At 50.5% G+C, this 22093-nt stretch overlaps 1 protein-coding gene across 1 annotated transcript in view; it reads left to right on the top strand.

Moving 5' to 3' along the window:
* GRIK4 (glutamate ionotropic receptor kainate type subunit 4) overlaps nucleotides 1-22093 on the top strand; it is a 123543-nt gene that overhangs the window by 83976 nt on the left and 17474 nt on the right. Inside the window, exons 8-12 of the mRNA XM_041480563.1 lie at nucleotides 3609-3761; nucleotides 5099-5203; nucleotides 12014-12121; nucleotides 13060-13263; nucleotides 21139-21252. Of these exons, the coding sequence (XP_041336497.1) occupies nucleotides 3609-3761; nucleotides 5099-5203; nucleotides 12014-12121; nucleotides 13060-13263; nucleotides 21139-21252 (684 nt within the window). The remainder of the gene's footprint in view (nucleotides 1-3608; nucleotides 3762-5098; nucleotides 5204-12013; nucleotides 12122-13059; nucleotides 13264-21138; nucleotides 21253-22093) is intronic.

Here is a 22093-nt window from a genome sequence, read left to right as displayed (position 1 = left end):
ATTGTGTTTCTCTGTGGGTGCAGGGGATGATGCAGCTCTGATTCATTTTTTCCCTCGTGAAGTTTATCCCTGTGTGTTTAAACTCCAGGAGAGTGGCTCGTGGAGGGGGATTGTGGCTGCAGATGGCACAGGAGGGGCTGGGTCGGGCAGATGCCGAGGGGCTCTGTGCTGCAGCAGCTCCCTGAGGAGTGTGAGGAGTGTGCACATCAGCACTGGAGCATTCCCCAGGGATTCTCCACAACTGGGAGAGTTTGCAAAGCAGATTTGCCACATCAGAGCTGCAGCTGTGAGAGGAGAGAGAGAGAGAGAGAGGAAAATATCATCAGCTGAACCCTTTGCATGGATTTTAATGAACCCAGAGCCCCTTGACGAGCTGAGCTGCTGAAAACCTCCTTATTGTCACCACAAAGGGAGCCTTAAGAGGCAAAATAAGGAGATTTTTTGCCCTTTGTGTCCACATCCTTTGGCTTGACTTGAGCTCCTGTGCCTGGGACCATCCTGCTCTCCCTCCCAGCCAGAGGCAGCTGCAATCAGCTTGCCCTGCTCAGTCTCCACGCGATTTCTAGCAGGAAGATTCCTTTTTGGATTGCAGGGGCTGTTGAGAGGCATTAAAAACAAATTCCCCACTCCTAGTGCAAACAGGAAACAGAAGGAACCACCTGCAGGTGCAACAGGGAAATGAAAATTCTCATTTTAGGTTCTTACCCCATGTTGTATTGAGCATCCAGCAAAACCTCTAGGTGTGAGGATGCCTGGAGAGACTGGAATTCTTCAAGATGGCACAGGCCAGGTGATGGGAGAAGGATTTGAGGGTAGGGAAGTTACAGAGCAGAGGTGGAATATTCCCAAGCAGTTTCTGTTGTCTGTGAGGTGAATCCAGGACCTTTCTGCCTGTGCTGTTGGAAATCTGGCAGGGAGCATCCCTCTGTACAGCCCTGGGAAGGATCCTGTGGGATAACTCATCCTAAAGAGAGAAAAGGAAGCTCAACAGCTGGAAGTGACAGGAGGGAGGTTTCCTGTGAGCTGCAAAAATCCCAGGGCATTCTTGCTGGAGCTGAGGAAGCATCTGACAAAGGAGGAGGGAGCTGCCTGCTCCAATGCCATTCTCATTAATCACATTGCAAAGAAAGGAAATCAGAGAAAATCATTCAAATTACAGATGGCTAGATTTGGTAATTAGAATTTAGGCTAAAACAGATGTTTGTAATTAAGTGTTTATGTCATTGAATAAAATCCAGATTGCAAAGTCTGTTTCACAGGGTTTTAATGGCTTTAATTCCCCATGTTGGGTTTGGGGGCAAAGATACAGCTGATAATGTTCTAGGGAGGGAAGAAAAACCCCACATGGCAAAACCCAAACCTGTTCATGTTTCAGTATCAAGAATTGTCCAGAATTTGGGGATTGAGGAAAGCCCCCCAAGCCCCATGGATTTTCCATGGAGCTCTGACATTGCAGAAGGGCACAAACCCAACAGGGCTCTGCACAAATCAGATGGTGCAGGCAAGGGAGAGAATCAATTTGTTAGCAGGCAAATTGGCTTTTTTGTGACACAGGGACAAAGCTGTGGTTTAAAATGAGAATATAAAAGTAGTGAGAGGTTTTTATAGGTGACATGGGGAAAGAGGAGGTCAGGGACAGATCCCTCTGGCTGGATCTGCCTGGAGGACACTCCAAAAGTCTCTTTTCACTCCTCTGCTGAAGGTTATGGCCTCAAAACTTTGTGGTTTAGCTCTGTTCCATGCAAAGTCAGGCTTCAGGGAAGGGATTCCTATTGCATGCCACAAGAACTTGATCCTGTGTATCTCCACACCCTCCCCAGCACTTAAATTGCTTGAAATCATAAAGGATGATGGCAGAAATCCTAATGAATTTTCCAGAGTTCAGGGGTAAAACATTCCAATCAATAATGTCAAATGCTTCACTGAGATCTACAAGTCTCTTGCTCACCATCTAATAAGGGATTAACTGCTCAGGGAAAATGGAAATGGAAACCCAGCAGGAGAAAATTAAAAATGCTGGGCCAATATTCTGATTTAGTAGGAAATGGGGGAGACTTGGGGGTTGCAGGGTTTGTGTTTGGTCTCATAACACTTTGATTTGTCCCCATGATGTTAATATGGTTCCTGATTCAGGAAAGGAATTGCAAATTGGGTGTGAGATCCTGTAACCTGAACAGGATTAAATTCATAATTAAAATTAAGTGCATGGAAAGAGCTTCATGGAACAGGGGCTGAGGACAGGGCAGGCTGGAGAAGCCCTGTTAGGAAAAGAATTTGTATTAAAGGGATAAAAGAAGGAGAGAGGAATTTATCAGCTTCTCTAGAAATCTCTGGAAAAGGCTCTCCAGGAGGGGAATGTTTGGGTCAGCCTCAGCAGGTTGGAGGAGTGAAAGGTCACTGGTCTTGTCAGAGCTGGTGTTTGGGGTTTTAATGCCAACAGGCTGGAATCCTGCCTTTTAATTTAGGATTGCTTGTAGATTTTGAGGGTTTTCTGCTGCTTTTCAAGTGTCTAATCCCACACCAGGGTGGTCAGTGAGGTCTCACCACCCGTCTAAGTAAGACCAAGCAGGATTAAGTCAAAATTAGCAACAGAGTGGAAGCCCAAGGTTTGTTGGGATCATTGAGCTGGGCAAGATTGTCCCTGCAGGACCACTGGCAGCAGTGAACAAACCTGGTCAGGCTCTGGGAGGAGGAGAGGATGCAGAAGCTACTGCAGGGCTGGAAGTCACAGCCAGGGTAAGGTGGGGGAAGCAGCCCCAGGCTGGAGACTGAACCCTCTGCCAGGAGCTGGGATGGGAAGAGGATGCTCTTGGAAGTATCCATGAGGAAAATGCAGCCTTGATAGTAATGAGCTGCAACGGCTTAATTCCAGCAGTCAGGAGGTGACAGTAATTAAAAGTGAAATCTCAGTTGCAACAGTGAGCACGAGGAAGAAAATAGCTGATTGTTAACGAGCCCAAAGCCATGGAAACTGCTGTGCATGAGTGAGAAACGGGGGTTGTGAGGCTTGGTGGACAAAGAAACCTGGGGAAAGGCAACCAAAGGCTAGGTGAGCAGGAGAAGGGATGAGCTCTGACACTATGGACATTCCCTGCTGCTCCAGCAGGGAACTGGAGGTTGTAGCGAGGGATGGATGATCTCTGTGGGGTCTGAAAGGCAGGATTTGGCTGCTGGACATGCAGATCTAGAAATCATTTCTTGTGGGTCTGCCTGTCAACGAAGTGGTCAGAGAAGGCCACCCATGATGGCTGAAGCAGCACAGTCAAGTTTCCTTCTGTGGGAGCAGGCATTGGATCTCAGGAGCAATTCCCCCTGGAAATTCCTGCTTCTCTCAGGAGCATTTTCCCTAGCCAGCAGACTGATCAGAGCCACCAAAACGCTGAAAAACCTGCCTAGATTAGGAAAGGAAAACTGCAGAAACTGAGATAGAAAGGACTGGGAAGCAACAAGGACAAGCAGAGAGACGACAGCAATGGATGAAACGAGCTCACACAAAGGCCACCCCAGCTGAGCCAGGCTGTGCACAGAACACTCTCCAGCTCCGAGCTGCAGCAGGACGGGGGGATTTTCGTGCCCCAAGCTGACTTTTCCCTGCCTTTCCCCCGCAGCTGTCCTCGGCGCTGCTGTTCGACGCGGTGTACGCGGTGGTGACGGCGGTGCAGGAGCTGAACCGCAGCCAGGAGATCGGCGTCAAGCCCCTGTCCTGCGGCTCAGCACAGATCTGGCAGCACGGCACCAGCCTCATGAACTACCTGAGAATGGTGAGAGGGGGCTGAGGGCTGCTCCTGGCTGCCAGCAGCGGGGCTGGCTCTGCCCCGGCTCTTTGAAGGCAGTGAAAAGAGAGATCTGAGGGTTTGGGTTGTCACGGGCCTTGGAACGACATGAAACTCTCCCTTTTTCAGGCTTTGCTGCAGAAAAGCTGGAATTCAATTGTTTTTTTTTAAAGTATGAATGTTTCTAAGTGATTTGAGCTCTGACTTGAGCTGATACGAGATCACGCAGTACAATTGCTCAGAGCTCAAGGGCAAGATGTAAGTTCCCCTAAGGGTTTGGGCTCCTTTGAACCCAAAATTGTCATTTCTGGAACAAAACAAGCCTAAACCTGGCACGAGAACACTCTGAAATCCCATCCTTTTGAAACAGTTGGAGTTTGTGGCTCCTCAGAGCTGAGGTGACCATGAAGCAGGAGCAGGTTTCTGACTCTGTTTGGGTGTAAATGAGACAAGGAAATTTTATAGAAGTTTTTTATTTATGAGAGTTTTTTCCCCCCAGAGGAAAGCTCAGCTGAACCTGAGCATTGTACCACTTTGGCTCATTGTTTTAAACCCCACCTTTAGCCAAGGACAACAAAATCCTCCAGCTCCCCACAGCTCTGCTGCTTGAAGACCCAGTGGTCTTAGCCTTGGGATGGAGGGAGGGGATGTGGAGCTGGTTTTCCCAAAGCAAGAACATCTGGGAGTCCTGCACCTCATGCTGGTGATTCCCTGCTCCACTCCTTGTCTTTTCTCCTCTAGCCAGACTCCAAAAATAATTAGGACTGAGCTAAAAGGGTTTCATTGCTGTTCCTGCTGGGAGTGAGTGTGGGGCCATCCCTCCTCTCTCTGGACAAGGAACTCTCAGGATTTTGGGCCTGTAAGCCAAAGCTTAGAATTAAACACAGGATTTGATTTGAGACCTTGCAGAAGGCTTCCAAACTTAGGTGCTAGAAGCAAGAATGTGGATTTATAGTTTAAAGCAGAGACATATTAAGCTAAGCAGAGAAAAGTTGAGAGTTTTAGAGTACAGTACTGTAGAGTTTTAAAGTATAGTGCTGTACTCTAAAACTGTCCAGTTCAGAGTTGTTAATGTGTTTCTGTGCTTGAAATAATGGCTTTAGATTCTTTGCTGGAATCCACTTTGGTCCTGAACCTGCGGAGACACAAGCATTCCCTTTGCCCCAGGTTATAAGTGGAAATGTTCCTTCAATTTGTCCCGTTTCTGGGTTTCTGATCAGGACTGAAGGACTTTCTTTCCATTTTGCCTGTGTAGTATTAGGGAAGTGCCAGTACTGGGGAAGGGCAGCCTCGCTGGGCGCTGTAACTGAGTCTCTCTTGGACAGGTAGAATTGGAAGGTCTCACCGGCCACATCGAATTCAACAGCAAAGGCCAACGCTCCAACTACGCCCTGAAAATCCTGCAGCACACTCGCGGTGGCTTCCGGCAGGTGAGAGCAGCCAGGGCAGGGCTGGGGTGTCCTGGGCTCAGGGGGATGCTCTGGGGACCAAAAGGGGCTGTGCACCCCTGTGGGTATTTTCTGGGGTTCCCCGTGGCAGGAAGGAATGAATCTGATTCCATGTTCTTAGAAGGATAATTTATTATTTTGTGTTACTATATTATATTAAAGAATGCTGTAGTAAACTATACTAAAGGATACAGACAGGAGGCTAAAAGATAATAATGAATCTCATGCCACTCTCCAGAGTCCAACACAGCCTGACAGTGGTTGGTCATTAAATTAAAACACTTCACATGAAACCAATCAAACAATGACCAGTTGGTAAACAATGTCCAACCACATTCCAAAGCAGCAAAACACAGGAGAAGCGAATCAGATAATTATTGTTTTCATTTTTTCTCTGAGGCTTCTCAGCTTCCCAGGAGAAGAAATCCTGGCAAAGGGATTTTTCAGAAAATGTGACATTGACAGACGCCCCTTGTTTGCACCATGAGGTGCTCGGGGTGTCACCTTAGCTCTGGCTGAGCCCTGGCTGGCAAACTCAGCGTGTTTGACTGAGGAATGTGCCTCAGGATGGTTTGGATTTGTCTTAATCCATCAGGCCCTGGAGGGGGTGATGGCAGAGGCAATCTCTGGCCTGTCACAGGTGTTAATTCAGGGCAGGGAGTCTGTGCCAGGTGCAAGCTCACACTCCTTTAGTTCTTAAGCTTGTGGCTGCGTTTCCTTAAAATTATTTGGATGGGAGAATTTGCTATGAAATAGGGGAAAAAATAGGTACTGTGAATTTTTTCAAACTGTTTCTGGGGTAGAAAGCAAATGGGGCAAACCCATGTGAGGGGCTCCCCATCATCTCCCCCCTGTGAGGGGAAGTTCAAGCTCATTTCACTCTCCGTTTGTGGTTCCTCTCTAACAGGTTTGCTCAGCTCACACTCATTTACTTTTTGTCTCGGTGCTCGTAGGTTCTTCACAGCTTTCCTCTGCCCACAGAACACCGAGCAGACTTCATTAAAATCATTAATTTGAGTGGTATTTCCTCATCTCACACTTTCTGCCCGAGCCATATTTTCTGGTTTGAGTTGAAGTTGAGGATATCAGACTGATGAGATTACACAACACAAATCCAAGGAATTTGCTGGTGAATCCAAACCTTATTCAGGAGGAAAACAAAAAAAATAGAAGTCCCATAAAAAAACCAGGTGTTTAATCTGTCTTGTTTCTCTGCTGACAGCTCCACTGCTGCCCTTTTCTCAGAGATTGCCACTTCTAGATGCTGGCAGAGAACAAAAGCTATTGTACCCTACCCTGACCAACAGAGCATTTTGGCACCAGGAACCCTCTCCTGGCCTGGCAGCAGTGAATTTCAGCCTTGGCAAGGATGTTACCTGCCAGTCCTTACCTGTCAAGTGACAGCTTGGCTTTGATGCTGCCTTTCTCTGAGCGAGCAGGGGGGATCAGGATGGCATTTTCCCCACAGAGATCTCTCACAGCATCAATGCCCTTTTAATCCTCTCCCAAACCCATCACCCTCTGAACAGAAGTGACACATCCAAGCCCATCTGCATTAATAAGAGCACAAATTCAGCTGGATTCAGGAAGGAAAGGCTGCACAGCTCCCTGTGACAGCTTTGGTTTTGATGTGTTTGAATGTGGCAGGGACTGCACGTTAAACTCCCAGGTCCCCTTGGAGCAGAGCTTCTCCCAGAGCTCCGTGGGGAGCTGTGACTGCAGCCTGATCTGCCCTGAGACTAAAGTCTCATCCCTTCCCCACAAACCTGCTGTGACAGGAGAAAACCTTTGCTGACCTGTTGTAACAGCTCGGTAAAAAAGGAGCTCTGTGTCTGTGACGTGCCCAGGCTGCACTGGGATCAAGCTTTCCACATTCCCCATCAGGCTGCAGGGATGAAGCACTTCCAGCCTCAGGGAGAAAGTGCTGGAAGGACAGGGCAGCTCCTTGGGGGTGGCTGCAAGCCCTGCCTTGTCACAAACCCACCAGGAAAGAGCTGATTTTTATAAAACTGCTCCTGTCTCCGCTTTTCTGCCTTCTCTCCCTTTCTCAGGGAGCTTTTCTGATCCACAGCAGTGCCCAGAGGGGGGTCAGGGCTCCTCCCAGCCTCAAGGAGTTTGTTGAGATGTGTTTAACTGGGAAGAGCCTCCCCAGAGAGCTGTGAGACCCCTCAGGCTCTGCCCAACCTGCCTCCCCTCCACAAAGAGAAGCCAAAGGCTGCTCTGCTGTGCCATAAATGGTTATTTTCTTGTTGCCAGCCTGGCTTCTTTTAATGAAAAAGACTAAACAAATCATCAGAAATATTTTAATTAAAGGGACAGGGTAAAGAACAGGCATTCACATCCTGGAGACAATCTTGCTCTCAAGGGTTGCATTAACTGATTTGTTTGAAACACTTCTATTCCCTGCTTAGTTTCAACCAAGCTCATTTCAGCTCTGCCCATTCCTCTCTTTCCCTCTTTCTCTCTCCTCCTCTCTCTCCTTCCACCCAGTGAAGCCACAGGGACTTCCAGCTCATCAGCTTTGATGGAGAGTTCACCAAATTTTGAGGCTGATCCAGCTAGGAAGCAAATTAGAGACACTTAGATTCTCTAACTTGCTGCTGCTTTTGGGCAAGGAGAGGCAGGGCTTTTTGACATCCAATTTTTAATACATTTATGTAATGCACCAAACACGTCTCTTCCTGATTTAGCTTAACCAGGGAATTTTTTCCACAGCCATATGAGAGCTGCTCTCTCTGCTCACAGGATGCTCGATAAAGCACAGGCTCATTAATGTGCTGGTGATCTATAGATCTGACAAGGGCTGGGTTTGGTAAATGTCATCTTTTTATTTTTTTCCCCCCTTTTCTTTGCCCCTCTAAAAAACACTGCAGAGTTCCAGCAGAGTGATTTGCTGTAAATCACGAGCTGAGGTTTGGGAACTTCATGGTGGAGGTGATTTAGGGAGGGGAAGGGGGAAGCTGCAGACCCTGACCCCATCCTGAGTGAGGCTGATCAATCTGCACTTACCACAGGCCCTGCTGGTGTCCTGAGACAGAGCAGTGCAGGGGCTGGGGCTGTTAATTGGGATGTTGATGAGATACAGATGAGTTCCCCACCAATAGCTCTGGGACCCTTCACAGTCCCTGCCACATCAAACCTTTTTAATTGAGCAGCAGCTAATCAGCCTCGCTGGGACCAGTTCCTCTTTAGCTGCTGCCCCCAGCCCAGGGACAGGTTCTGCCAAGAGCTCGATGGCTTCTGCCCCCAGGACCTGACAAAGTCAGTGTGTGCCCTACAGCCCTGCCTGGGCCTGCCAGGTGTCAATCATGTGGTCCAGAGGGGACATCTGGCAGGAGGGGACATCTGGGGGATGCTGGTGGCCTCAGGGGTGAGGTGTGTGTGTGTCTCGTGGTTCTTTGGTTTAAAGTTGATGTTTGCAGTGCTAATTTCACTGCAGGAGCTTTTGCCTCCTTGCTGCGCTGGCATCAGCGGTGTCACTCAGGAATCCAACCCCGTGGCAGTGTCCTCAGGGGGATTTCCTTCATTTGTTTGTTTGATTCCCTTTTTCCCCTCCCCAGTCACTCCCAGGTTCCCTCTCCTTGGGGCACCTTGATTGCATTGTGCACTCCTCCCTTTTCCTGGGGACACGGAGGGGGGAGATGATGGGAGCTGTAGGACACCACTTGTAATCAGAGCCCACAAGGTTCCTGTTGCTGTCTGCTGCTCCAAAATCTGGATTCAGGGCTGGCTTTGCCTTAATTTGAAGCTGGGAGTGGGGATGGTAAATATCTCTGAAGCTCATGAACAAGTCTTGCCCTGTCATCTCTGTGCCTACAGAAAAATAAGCAGAAGATTTCATTAAAATCACTGCTTTGAGAGGTATTTCATCACCATGAGGAGCCTCAAAGCCTCTGCACAGAGGGTGGAAGGAGCGAGCCAGGAATGCTCCACGTGGGGATTTTCTACAGAGATGAGAAATCTTTCTGTGCCACCAACCCAAATAACACCTTTTCCAGAGCAGCTAAATTGAGGCACCTCGGGTGCCTGTGGGGAGGGAGCAGTGGCACGAGCAGTGGCACTTCCCTGCTCCTTCCAGCCTCGAGGCTTTCTGGGCTGCTTCACACTCCGAGTTTCACAGTTTGTGTTTGCCTCGACATGCCTGTGGGTGTTTGAGGCAGGGCTGGATCTCCTCGGGGCACAGGGAGATGCTGGGAGGTGCAGAGATGATGCTGGGGGGGTCAGACATCCCTGAGGACATGAAGGGAACTTTCTCCAGCCAGGTCCTGGGCTGTCACCAGGTCACATCATCCCTCTCTCAAAGGTGTTGAGCTCCAGCTTGCACCCAGCAGGTTGTGCAGCCCTCGTTGCTCTTCTAGGACAGCTATCACTCCAGCTCCTCTGATCATTAGGAACCTCTCCCCTGCTCTGTCAGCCTGTTTATTTCTGGCTGGTTTGTATGTGTTTATTTTTGTGCCAACGCCATCATTTCAGCTTCAAAAAGCTGTTCTACCTCTTTGCTACAGACCTCCTCCACCTGCAGTATTTATAAAGACCAATCACATCCTCTGCTTAAAAACCCTGACTCCTAAAAGCCCTGAGTCCTAAAACCCCTCAAGTCCTTGTCCAGAGCCTTAACAACAGGATGGTCTCATCCCTGTCCGTGCGGAGCATTGGATTGTTTTCTAAAAAAACTTAGCAGATGGATATGTTTTCTGTTTTCCAGAGGCTCTTTATATGTAGATAGAGATGATTAAAATCACCTTGACATCCATCTTGCAGAAGAGGGACGTGAGGGGCCCTGACACCCCCTGCCACTGCAGAAACAGCAGCAGGAGGAGCTTTGTCAGCCCGTGAGGGACACAGGGGTGAGCTGGAGCCAGCCAGGATGGGGAGAAGTGCCCCAGCACGTGGCACTCGTGGCCTTGGTGCCTCTAAAAGCAAGGTCAAACCCACAGCCCTGTCAGGAGAAGAGGCAATTAGTCTCAGCACATGCCAGCAGGGGAGGGACAAATTGGAGAACAGCGAGGGCTGTTAAAATTAAAGTTAATCTGTCACTAATCTCTGGTTGAGAAATCCGGGAGGGAAGAAGAATTAGGCAATGTTTGTGAGTGATGACTCGCTCTGAGAGGCGACTGCTGCAGAGGGGCTGCTGTTCAGCACTCAGAGCAGAGGGGGGGAATTCAGCAGGGATTCATCCTGCTTGGATTCAGGCCAGTGGAAGCTGTGCTCCAAGGGCTCCCTGCCCGTGAAATGGGTGGGAAATCTCCCAGTTTGGGGCTGTGTTCCCAGGGTGAGCCCTGCACTAGGAATGGTCACGGCCCCAAGGCTGCCAGAGCTCCAGGAGGGTTTGGACACTGCTGTCAGGATTGGGCTGGGATTGCTGGGATGTCTGCAGGGCTTTGATGATTCTGAGTGCAAAGCTGTCCTGCTTGCCCTTCCCACTGCTCCTTGTGCCTTGGGATCAGGAGGCTGGATTTGGGACTCCTCATGGATTCCCATGGTGGCTTCTGGGTCACTTGGGCTGGATTTGCAGCAGCACCTGGGACTGGAGAGGACTTGGCCCTTCCCTGGGACTGGAGAGGACTTGGCCCTTCCCTCAACACCCAGGGGGACTCTGTCTGTGAGGGTGGCTGTGCTGGGCTCAGATCCAAGCCATCCCAAGTCCTCGAGCCTTTGGTCACACCAGAGGCCAAGCAGTGCCCAGAGCAGGCACAGAGTCAGTCCCAAGGCTCCCCACCACCTTCCCTCCCTGTTAATAACAAGATTAACCCATGACAGAAAGGAAAATCAATCCTTTCCTCCCAGCCTGACAGCGAGAGGAGAACCTGCCTCAGTCCCAGTGCACAGGAGGGAGCTGGCTGGGCATGGATTTGCTCTGGAGGAGCTCTGGAGACCCCCCTGCCCCTTTGGGATCACCCACTGCCTTTCACCCCACTAGAGAGGTATCAGAGGACACCAGCAGAGTGCTGGAACCTGATGGGACAGAGGAGGAAATGGGGGTTCATAGGGAGCTGGCCTCTTCAGCCCCCCCTGTATCCACGAGGAAAAGCAGAGCAGGAAAAGCAGAGGCTCTTTTAAGGACAGTAAGAGAGCAGGAGTTTAATTTGCACGTTCTGAACAAGCTGCTGGAGGTGCTGATGTCCCTGCCCAGAGCTCTGAGGGAAGGAGATTAGGCTCTTGAAGTTAAAATTAGGTTTTGTGGAATATTCCTCCCCCCTGGCTGAAGGCAGTTGTGTCACAGCTGAATCACGATGTCCTCCCGAGCCTGGGGGGACTGGTTCCTGCCATCCACGCTGGGAATTGGGGTTTGCTGCAGCCACACTGATGCTTGGGTGGGTAAATTTGGGTGTGATGATCCTGAATCAAAGGTTTGGACGTGCTTAATTGTGGTAGTTAAGAGCTGGAAGAGGAGTCGTGGAGCAGCACCACTGAGAAGGAGGCTTTGTCCCACCCAGGAGGGCTCCCAGCACCACACTTGTAGGGACAATCCCACAGATTGGGGATTTCTGGCTAAGATGGACCCATTTGGTGGCATTTGGGGACAACATTCAAGGCTGTGTGCCTTGCAGGGAGCTGCCCAGCTCAGCTCTGCAGGGAGGACACGTGGGAAGGCAGCACAGGGCCAGGCTGGTGGCCCTGCAGAGCAGGTGGGGCGTGCACAGAGGGTTAATCTCTCTGCTGACCCGTTCTGGGGTTGTGAAGGTAATGGAGCATCCCTGAACAGGCCAGCTCAAGGACTGTCACTCAGCAGAGCCATATGGGCAGTGCCTCGCCCTATAAATCCCCTTATTGTGCTGTTTATCTCTCCAGATTGGCCACTGGCACGTCTCTGAAGGGCTCAGCATGGACAACAGGATCTTCTCCTCCAACATATCCGACAGCCTGTTCAACACCACGCTCATTGTCACCACCATCCTGGTAAGGGAGGGGTGCACCTGCAGTCCCCATCGGGCCAGCCCAGCCCTCTGGGGGGGTCAGCTGGAATCCTGCTCCCTGCTCCTGCCCCTCAGCCCTGCACTGGGCTGATTTCACACTGCAAGTCTCCAATTACAGCCTGGGGGACAATTCCTGGCTGTGTAATTGGGCTCGGGTCGATGTTGCATATGGAAATGGCATTTGGTGGGTTCAGAGGGTTCGTGTTTGATGGGTTCAGAGGGGGCTGGGATGGGGACACGCTGCCAGTTTGCATCCAGCTCGGAATGAGGTTCTTGTCTGGTGTACAGCTGCTGAGTTGGAAGGGACAGTGGCCCCTTCTACCCATAAAATTATAAAAATTGGCCAAGATGGGCAGGATTTTTATGAAAACTTGGCATGTACAGGCACCACTGTCTGTATTGAACAGGTTCCCTTCCAGGTGCTGCCTGTCCAGTGATTTTTTTGCCCCTTCTTTAAAGACACCCAAACTCCTGCCTGTCTCCTCACAAAGTTTGTTGGAAAGGGGACAGATTGGAGAAGTGGCTCTGTGCCAGGAGAGATTGAAGTCTGGATGTCCTGCCATGACTCACTGGGCTGCTCTTGCACTTCCCAGCTGGAAAAAGCCCCCAAATCATCATCCCTCAGCTCTGCTTTGTGTCCTAAACCAAGATAAATCTGTACCTCCACACAGCAGGGGCCAGGGAGCACCAGTGTGGAGACAGCTCTGAGAGCTCAGCCCCACCTGAGCTCCCAAGCTTTCCTCATCCAGTTTGAGAGGGATCCATTGTGCTGGAATGTGCTTTTTGGGGTTAGAACTAGACTTTTTTAAAATTTCCCCCAAACCCACCCCACCGTGTGAGCTCTGGCACTGCCCTCCCTGCTCCGTGCTGGTGGGACACCTCGGCTAAGATGGGAATGACAGCTGCCCAGTTTCACTGCAGGAAAACCCTTACTTAATGCTGAAGTGGAACCACCAGGAGCTGGAAGGCAACGACCGCTACGAGGGTTTCTGCGTGGACATGCTGAAGGAGCTGGCGGAGATCCTGCGCTTCAACTACAAAATCCACCTGGTGGGGGACGGCGTCTACGGCGTCCCCGAGGCCAACGGCACCTGGACAGGGATGGTCGGGGAGCTGATAGCTCGGGTGAGTGGATTAGCTGCTCTTTTAAACGCGGCTCTGCTGGGCTTTGGCGCTGCAAAGCCCCCCCCGTGCTCCGTGATGATGAGGATGGATGGGGTTTTGGTCCGTTTGGGAGGCTTGGAGCAGAGGGTTTGTGTGGCATTCACATTTTCTGAAAAAGCTCTTCGCCCAGGATTTTTCTCATGGGAAGCTGAGACGCCCCAGAGAAAAATGAAAACAATAATTATCTCATTTGCTTCTCCTGTGTTTTGCTCATGTGGAATGTGTTTGGAGGTTGTTTACCCACAGGTGATTGTTTCATTGGGTTCTGCTGTGAGTTGTTTTCACTCTTTGGCCAATCAGTGCCAAGCTGTGTTGGGACTCTGGAGAGAGTCACAAGTTTTCATTATTATCTCTTTAGTATTGTGTAAGTATCCTTTCTGTATTCTTTAGTGTAGTTTAGTATAGCACTCCTTAATATGGTACAGTATCATAAAATAATAAATTAGCCTTCTGAGAACATGGAGTCAGATCCATCATTCCTTCCTTCTTCTGGAGGAAACCCAAATACAGTAGGTTTGCACTGTGTCCTCCTGATGGAGAATGTGTTTCTTGGGGTGGGGTGGCAGTGTGGGAAGAAGTCAGAGCAAGAGCAGGGCTGTGGGATGCTCTCAGGGGTGCTCACTTTGTTGGGAAGGAAGTTTGGACTCTGGGATCCCGTGTACGAACTCATTACAGAATAGATTATTTTCCTAGTGGAAAGATTAATGAAAACTTGCAACGTGAAAATGCAGAGCTTGATAGAAGCTGGAAAAGTTTACAAAACCACACTGGGGTGGAAGCAAATAAGAATCCCATTTCTGCCTAGAAAAGTTTTGGTGGATTCAGTTCAGCTGCTTAACTCAGTGTTGCTTTTAGAGAAGCACATTTCCTATTTCCTTGAAGTGCATGGCTTGAGATCTTTTCACTGCTCTGCTCTGTGGAGCTGCTGCCCAGCAGCAAAGCTGAAAACTGAATTATTTTGCTGGGTTTGACAACAATTCTGTGTACACCTGGGCTCAGCCAGCCTGGACCCTTCTCCCTGCTCTTTGTTTTCCTCTGTGGTGTTTCCCAGGCTTCCTGAAGCTTAAATACAGCTCACAAACTGCTCTGAGATCCTTAGGAAAATAGGCTTAGCCACAGCTAACAGTGGGATTGATGCTATTTAAGCCAATACTTCCTCACTGATTCCTGCCTTGTCATTCCTGACGTGGCCCTGAGAGCCCAGTGCCACTTTCCCAGCTGGTGACAAATCCATGGTGACGTGGGTTGGTGATAATCCCCCCGCTGTGGGAGAGGAGACCCTGAGTCATTTGCAGAGGAGCAAGAGTTCAAATCCATCCCCTGGGACTCCAGGCAGGGATCTGAGACTCTTTCCTCCCTGGAAAATGGCCATCACTTCACTCTGTGGTTTACTGGGCACAGTGGAATTCGGTTGGAAGTTGGGTTTGAGGATTTTGGAGGCTTTTCCATGGTTCTGTGGTCTTTAATGGGTCCGTGATCTCTGGAAATGCCCACTGGCACCTCCTGCTCCTTCCCCACGTGGTGCAGGGCAATGCTCATCCCACTTCAGGAGTTTCAACTGGGTGTTTGAGGTCAGCTGGGACAACTCTTTGCCTGGAAGAGGGAGGGATTTTGGGTTTTCTGGGGGTCACAGGCAGGGCACTGAACAGACTGGAGACTCCGCTGAGCTCTCCCTGTCTCTGGGGTCACCCCTCCCCGAGCAGTCGCTCTCAGTGCCAGCTGAGATCCCACCTCCATCTGCTCTTTCCAAAGAGCTTCTGTGAGGCTGTTTGCAAATGCTCCAGGCTATTGGCATCGTTTTTATCCATCTTTGTGTCTCTGTGTGTACACACACACAATTACACTCCTGCAATATTCCTTTGGGGAGGGAAGAGGGAAGGAGCTGAGAGCTCAAAAGAAGGGAACAGCCATCAAACTTCTGGCCTGCTAACCTTGGCAGTGCCTCTTCATTAAATGGGACCTTCTGGAAGGTTTGTTTTTCTCCAGTGATGAGTATTTTAACTTCATCTTCACACAGAAACCGTTTGTTTCTTCTGCAGCCTTATTTAGGAGGGTTTTTTGCTTCTGCAGGGCAGAGCTGTCAGAGCCTCTGAGGCTGGATCAGAAATTGGGGAAGAGAAACAGCTTTGTCTCTTGTTCTTCCTATATCCCTGAGAGTTTTTATAATGGTTTCAGCAAGTTTTTGATCAATCCCAGGCACTGGGCTCAGGCCAGCCAGGGCAGAGCTGGGTGTGCTTGGTGTTGTGTTTATTCAGGGCTGCCTGGGATGTTGTTTTTTGAGGTCATTTCACTGCCCAAGGGGCTTCTGTCCATCCTTGACACTCAGTTCCCAAGGGGATTTATCCTTGATTCCAGCCCCTTGTTCACCCCTGTCCCATGGGATCCAGCAGATCCTGTGCTGGGTGCACATATTCCTCTTTCAGTGGATTTATATATTATAGAAATTATAAATATATTTCTATTTTTACTCTGCCCCTTTAGGACAAAAAGGAGATCTGTTGGGGCACAAACCTCTCACAAAAGTGCCCAGTCCTTCCCAAAAATGGAAACTCTGCCTCTGTCCAGCACAGTGTCATTGTAGGAAAATAATTTTGCCTTGATCCTGATCAGCTATCAGAAAATAAGGTTTGACTCACACTCACTTAATGTGCAGGACCAAAAGGTCACAGAATTATCCAGCCTCCCCTGTAATCCCTCTGTGGCACGGAATCTCCTCAGAGCAACTCTAGGCTATTTGGGAGAAAATGTTTCATTTTATTGCTTCTAAATTAACCAGCTATTGATTTATTCTTAAGTGCTGGGAATTCCATTGCAGCTAATTGTGCACCCTGATATGAATGAGCAGCATGCTGGACAAACACAAATCTGTTGTTGACCCAAATTCACCAGTATATATCTTATTGACCTGCTCACTAAACAGGCTGGGAGGTGAGGAAGAGGGGACTGGCATGGCTTGGGAATCCTGTACAGTTTGTGATCAGCTCATGGAGGTTTGGTTTGGGAAAAGTCACCTGGAAGGACTCAGAGTCACAGAATGGTGATTTAGTTTCAACCCCCTTTACATCTTCCACTATCCCAGGTTGCTCCAAGCCTCATCCAGCCTGGCCTTGAACATGCCAAGGGATGGGGCAGCCTCAGCTTCTCTGGGAATTCCATCCAGCCCCTCACAGGGAAGAATTCCTTCCCAATATCTCCTTCAGTTCCAAGCCTCTCCCCCTTGTCCTGTCACTCCAGTTCCTGATGAGGAGTCCCTCAAGCCCATCCTGCAGTGAGAGATGTCACAAATGCAGAAAAGCCTGGGCTAATTTGTCCCTTTGAGCATGCAGGGCAGGGAGATTGAGCACCCAGCTCATTCCTGGAGTGAGCAGGGCACTAAAGCCACTCTCTGACTCTCCCTGTCAGCCTTCCTGGCTCTGGCACAGACAAACAAACAAGGGAGAACAGCAAATCTTCTCATCTCCTCCTTTCTGGCATCAGAGACTTAAAGGGCATTTGGGCTGGAAGAATTACATCCTGCTCCTTGCTGCTGCAGTGCAGCTCTGGCTCAGGGTCCTTGATGGTGTCTTCTCTTCTCCTTCTCTCTCTCCCCAGCACATCCTCGAGCTGCAATGAATTCTCTGGCTGACACAAACCAAGGGATGAATTTTCACAGCCTTAGCCTTGTCCCACCATGCCTGGCTTGAGTCTGGCCATGATCAGTGGTGATCAAAGCTCTTTTTAAAGTGAGGGACATGAAATTATCCATCCTGTCCAGCCTCAGGAGCAGCAACACCAAGAACAGGGAAGCTCTTAGAGCTTTGGGGTGCTGGTTTTCCTTGCTGCTGGCCAGGCACTGCTTTCCCTTCAGCTGCTCCAAAGCTGGGGAATGGCAGGAAGGGAAAAGGAGGGAGAAGCTCTCCAGAGCTGGCAGAGTCCTGCTCTCCCCTCGCAGTGGGTGTTGGTGTGTGCAGAGAAAAGCTGTGTGTGGGTGAAGGGAGGCAGGGGGAGATGTTTGCAGCCTGTGGTGGTGGCAGCTGTGACAAGGGGGCTCCGGGAGGGGGCTTTGGGTGGCTGTGCTAATGGTGAGGGGACAGGCAGAGGGGTCTGCAAAGCACTGCTGGGAAATCCAGCCCAGGATGGGGAGGGTGCTGTGAGCTGGGCTGGTGCCACTGCTGTCCCTGCGTGCTTTGGGTCCCCACTGCTGGTGCTTCACCTCAGCTGGCTTTGCCACGGACAGGGTGAGCACCTGGCACAGGCTTTGTGTTCCCACAGAGAGGCCAGGTGAGGAGAGGTGGGCGAGGGCAGACTCGAGGCTGACACCTGCACTGAGTGCTCATCCCACCCTGCTGGGGCTTGCAGGCAGAGCTGCAGCCTGCAGGGTTTCCAGGCTGTCACTTCCGATATGGCAGAACTCACATTTGTCCTTAAAAAGTCCCCAGACACCTGTTTGGAGTGACCTTCCTGCCTTTGAATGCAAGAACAGGCATCAGGGGTGGCATGGGACAGCAGAGAACCTCTGCAGAGAGCAGGGTCACCTCCAGCTGGATGGCCTTCCACTGGGGCAGCCCCAGTGCTGCTGGCTCTGCAGTGCTGGCTCCTGAAGCTTGAACAGCTGTCTCACCTTTCTGGGAGGCTTTTTGAGCACAGGGACAGTGCAGAAGAAGGGTTTGCTGCCCCTGGTCGTGCTGTCAGGGCTCGGTGGGCAGTGCTGGTGACAATGCTGCTGTCACAAGCACCCAGGGGATGTGGCATCCGAGGAGCTGCTCAAGCCAGGGACCGCTGCTCCTGGAAAAGACCCCAGCCCTGTGCCCCCAGAGCTGTCTGGTTTGTTCTCCAGGTGTTTGACACATCCCCAGCCCCGAGCCTCGCTCCCTGCGCTGTGTCCCCTCAGCCTGGCGGAGGGCTGGGGACTCTGTGGGGCCTCAGCTGGGCTCTTCTCCCGGCTGCTTTCTGCCATCCCATGCCGTGGGAGGCTTTTCTGGGATCTCTCCGGGCTGGGGCTGACGTCAGGGCCCATTCATCACCATTAGCTCCGAGCTGAGCCCTGTCAGAGCCCGCGGCGAGGGGGCGGACGCCGCCTCTGGACTGGCAGTCCCTGCAATTTGCTCCTGAAGGATGCTTAATTGTTGTTCCTCCTCGGGAGCCCGGCTCAGCCCCCGTGTTTAATGTCCTTCCCAGAGCCCTGCTGCAGGCAGAGCCCACGGGAATGCCAGGTAGGGAGGTGGTGGTGGCAGCTTTTGTCTGGCACACCAGCCCACCTGGGTTTCCTCTCCCCTAGCGAGGTCTGGCCTTGCTTGGGCGGTGTGTTCTCGAGAGAAGTGGCTGTCTCCACTCCCAAAAAGCTCTGGGTCTTTTTCTAAGCCTATTTCATGCCAACATTTATAGCTGCAACTGTGCTGGCAGGATGAAACCCAACCCCTCTTCCCCCCTATCCTTTGCCTCCTGTTTTTCCCTCTCCCCAGAGCCCAGACATGGACAGAGTGCAGGGGCACAAAGCAAAATCCATTTCTCCTCGCCCAGGGCATCCCTTGGCCCGTAAAATCCCAGCACCTGCCTGTGCTCAGGTGGGGAGGCCAGAGAGAACTCAGGTTTGCAGAGCTCCTCTGTAGCTCCACTGAGCTCAGTGAATCACCAGAAGTTTTGTCAGGAAGCAGAGTTGAAAGCATGAAATGGATGAAATTCAGGCAGAGAATTCTTTGCATGCCATTCCCAGATCAAAGTTTCCTGCTATCAGAGATCAGCTCTTAACTTGCATGACTGAGGCTGCAGAGAGAAGAGAGAGGGAATGATGAGGAGCCGGAGCTCTGCTGCAGAAAGTTCTGCACCTCTGATGTGGCAGAAGTCCTGAAAAGTTAGCAGGGAATGAGCAGAAGGAAATAACTCTGGTGGAGTGGCAGAACCCCCTGGAGATGAGAGGAGGGAGCTGGGCACAGAGTGCTGGGGAAGGCTGTGCTGTGTCTCTGCTCTGTGCACAGAGGGAGGGATGGATTTGGAGTAGATTTTATGTGGGGAAGAGCAGTTCAGGATGCTGCTGAGGATTCAGCAACACCAAGATGTTGCTGCTGCTCCTTCACCAGCACCTTTATATTTACCCCTTGGTAGGAATGAAAATTTCCTGCAAGCTTTGGCATGAACCCCTTTTGCCATGGCATTTTTACCTTCTGCTTTAGTGTGTGACTTTGCTGGTTGGACTGTGTTTAATTTGGAGGAGAATTCCATTGTCAGACTGAGCTGTGTCTTCAGCAGGGGCTTTGCTGGGAGGGCTCTGCCTGGTACAATGGCACCTAGAAACCTTTTAAGGAGAGACAAGAGGGGTTTAGGAAATGGGACAATGGCACCTACAACCCTTTTCAGGTAGAAACAAGAGGAGTTTAGGAAGCTTTAGGCTTTCCTCATAGATAAAATTCTCCACATGCCACATTCCAGAGATGAACTGATCCCATTTTAGTGATCTGCTGCTGTTTGCACAGGGCTCAGCTGCTCGCACGCCACGTTGGGATTATTGGTGCCTTTTAAAAAGCCTGTGGGTAAATGTCTGGCTATGCAGAAATTCTCCTCGGCTCCTAATTCACTGCAGCCTGAACCTCTCAGGAATCTGTAAGGGCTGCTTGGAAGCAATTCCAAAATCCTCCACTGAGCATGTCCAAGCAGCCCTGCATGACCTGGGAGGTGTCACCTTCTCTGTGACCCTTTCCTGGGCTCGTGGGTCACCTCCCCTTTCTTTTCCCCCTCCTGGTTCCAGCAGTGCTGCTCTTCCCTCCTGCAGCCCCAGGACCTCCATCAGGCCTGGTGGTGCCCTGGCATCTGCACAGACCTTGTCAAATTTAGGGGCAAAAAGTGCAAACAGCTTTTCTTTCTCACCCATCACCTCTTTTTCCACATGCATAATCATCTTCCTGCAAAGCAGAGAAACAAATGGATAAGGGAGTGGAGGTTTCATTTTTACAGAAAGCAATTACAGACATTAAAAGAGCTAAAGTAATAAAAATAATATTTAAAATTCAAATCCCTTATCTATATTACAAGGGTATTAACATGAGAAGAAGTTATTTTTATTTTTTTCTCCCCCCTAATCTCATTTGCTTTGCAGGTCAATCTGCAAACTTTAATGCCAGTCCTCTGAATTTTATTTTATTTTTTATTTGGAGACTGATCTGGAGGTGTGGGTTTGGCAGGTTTGTGAACTCCATGGCTCAGGGGTGAGGATGCTGCTTTGTGCCCTACCTGTGCTGCTTGCTTGTACCAGAAGGGACAGCTGTGCTCAGCAGGGAGGGGGGGAGGTTGTATTTTCTATAGATTAATATAATATTTATTGGTTTATGGCTCCAGGTTTTAATGTGTTAAATGAATAAAAATGGCAATTGGGCTGTGAGCACTTGGGGGAAGGAGCTGCTCCAGCCTGAAAGGGAAGGGAAAAATGGGGAAAGGGAAGGAAAATGGGGAAAGGGAGGGAAAAATGGGGAAAGGAAGGGAAAAATGGGGAAAGGGAAGGAAAAATGGGGAAAAGGAAGGGAAAAAATGGGGAAAGGGAGGGAAAAATGGGGAAAGAGAGGGAAAATGGAGAAAGGGAAGGAAAAATGGAGGAAGGGAGGGAAAAACGGAGAAAGGGGGGGAAGAATGGGGAAAGGGAAGGAAAAATGGAGAATGGGAAGGAAAATGGGGAGAATGCTCCAGAGCACAGAGTGGGCTGAACTTTGGGGTGAGTTGAGCAGGGCTGTGTGAAACCCCGGCAGGCAGACGTGGGGAGCTCCTGCTGTCCCACAGCCGTGTCCCAGAGAGGTGGCACATCCCCCCTGCAGGAGCCCCAGGTTTGCTGCTTTCCCAGGATTCTGACCTTTTCCCTTTCCTCCTCCCCAGAAAGCTGATCTGGCCGTGGCGGGGCTGACGATCACGGCGGAGCGGGAGAAGGTGATTGATTTCTCCAAGCCCTTCATGACTCTGGGAATTAGCATTCTCTACCGAGTTCACATGGTAAGAGCCTGATTTTAGAGCCGTTTATGCCCCTCCATTATTTGCATGCAAACCTGCCTGGTTAGAGGAGAATAATGAACGACTCATAAAAATATTTTGGTTTCTTATTTAAACGCAAATGTGCTCGACCTTTATTTCCTGCTTTTCGCTGTCTCTCTGCTGCGTGTCAGGATTGGTGAATTCCATTCCTATTCAACCCTCAGCCCTTTGGCTTCTCTCCCCACTCTTCCCAAAGCACATGATGGATTTTTTGGCATGGTGGGGGCTGCAGGATGGTTTTAGAGTGGCTTTAAGTGGCTTTAAGGCCACTGGGTGAGGTGTGCTGAGGGCAGGCTTGGCTGGAAGGGTGCAACAGCGTGGCTGGAATTGCAGAAATTTGGCTTGGAGTCACCATCCAGTTGGATTTAGTGGTAAAACTCTCCGAGAGGCTGAGCTGGGATATCTGTGGGTGCTCCTTGCTGGTGTTGGGGCCATTCTCGATCTCAGCTTTGCTCTCTTGCTGCCTTCTCCCACCTGAGAACCCCATCAGGAAGGAATCCTGGGTTGTTTCTTTGCTGTCACCTCCTGGAGATGCTCTAGAGGCAGATCAGCCTCTGCTCTCCAAATCCCAGGGGAAATGTCCCTCCTGGGGCAGGCAGGGGCCAGGCTGAGCTCACAGCCCTGGGCTCTGCCTCCTCATTTGTTCACCCTGAAGAGCAGCAGCCCCAGGAAAGCTCCTTAATCTCAGGGGGTCTCTCAGCAGAGTTGTAGCATCACAGGATCCTGGCATGGTTTGTTCAGAGTTCCTTCCATGCCACCTCTGCCATGGGCAGGGACACCTTCCCTATCCCAGGGTGCTCCA

The sequence above is a fragment of the Pyrgilauda ruficollis genome, unplaced genomic scaffold, assembly GCF_017590135.1.
Source record: "Pyrgilauda ruficollis isolate IOZ18807 unplaced genomic scaffold, ASM1759013v1 scaffold52, whole genome shotgun sequence".
NCBI classification, from domain to species: Eukaryota; Metazoa; Chordata; class Aves; order Passeriformes; family Passeridae; genus Pyrgilauda; species Pyrgilauda ruficollis.
This window is presented reverse-complemented; position numbering and strand designations above follow the sequence as displayed.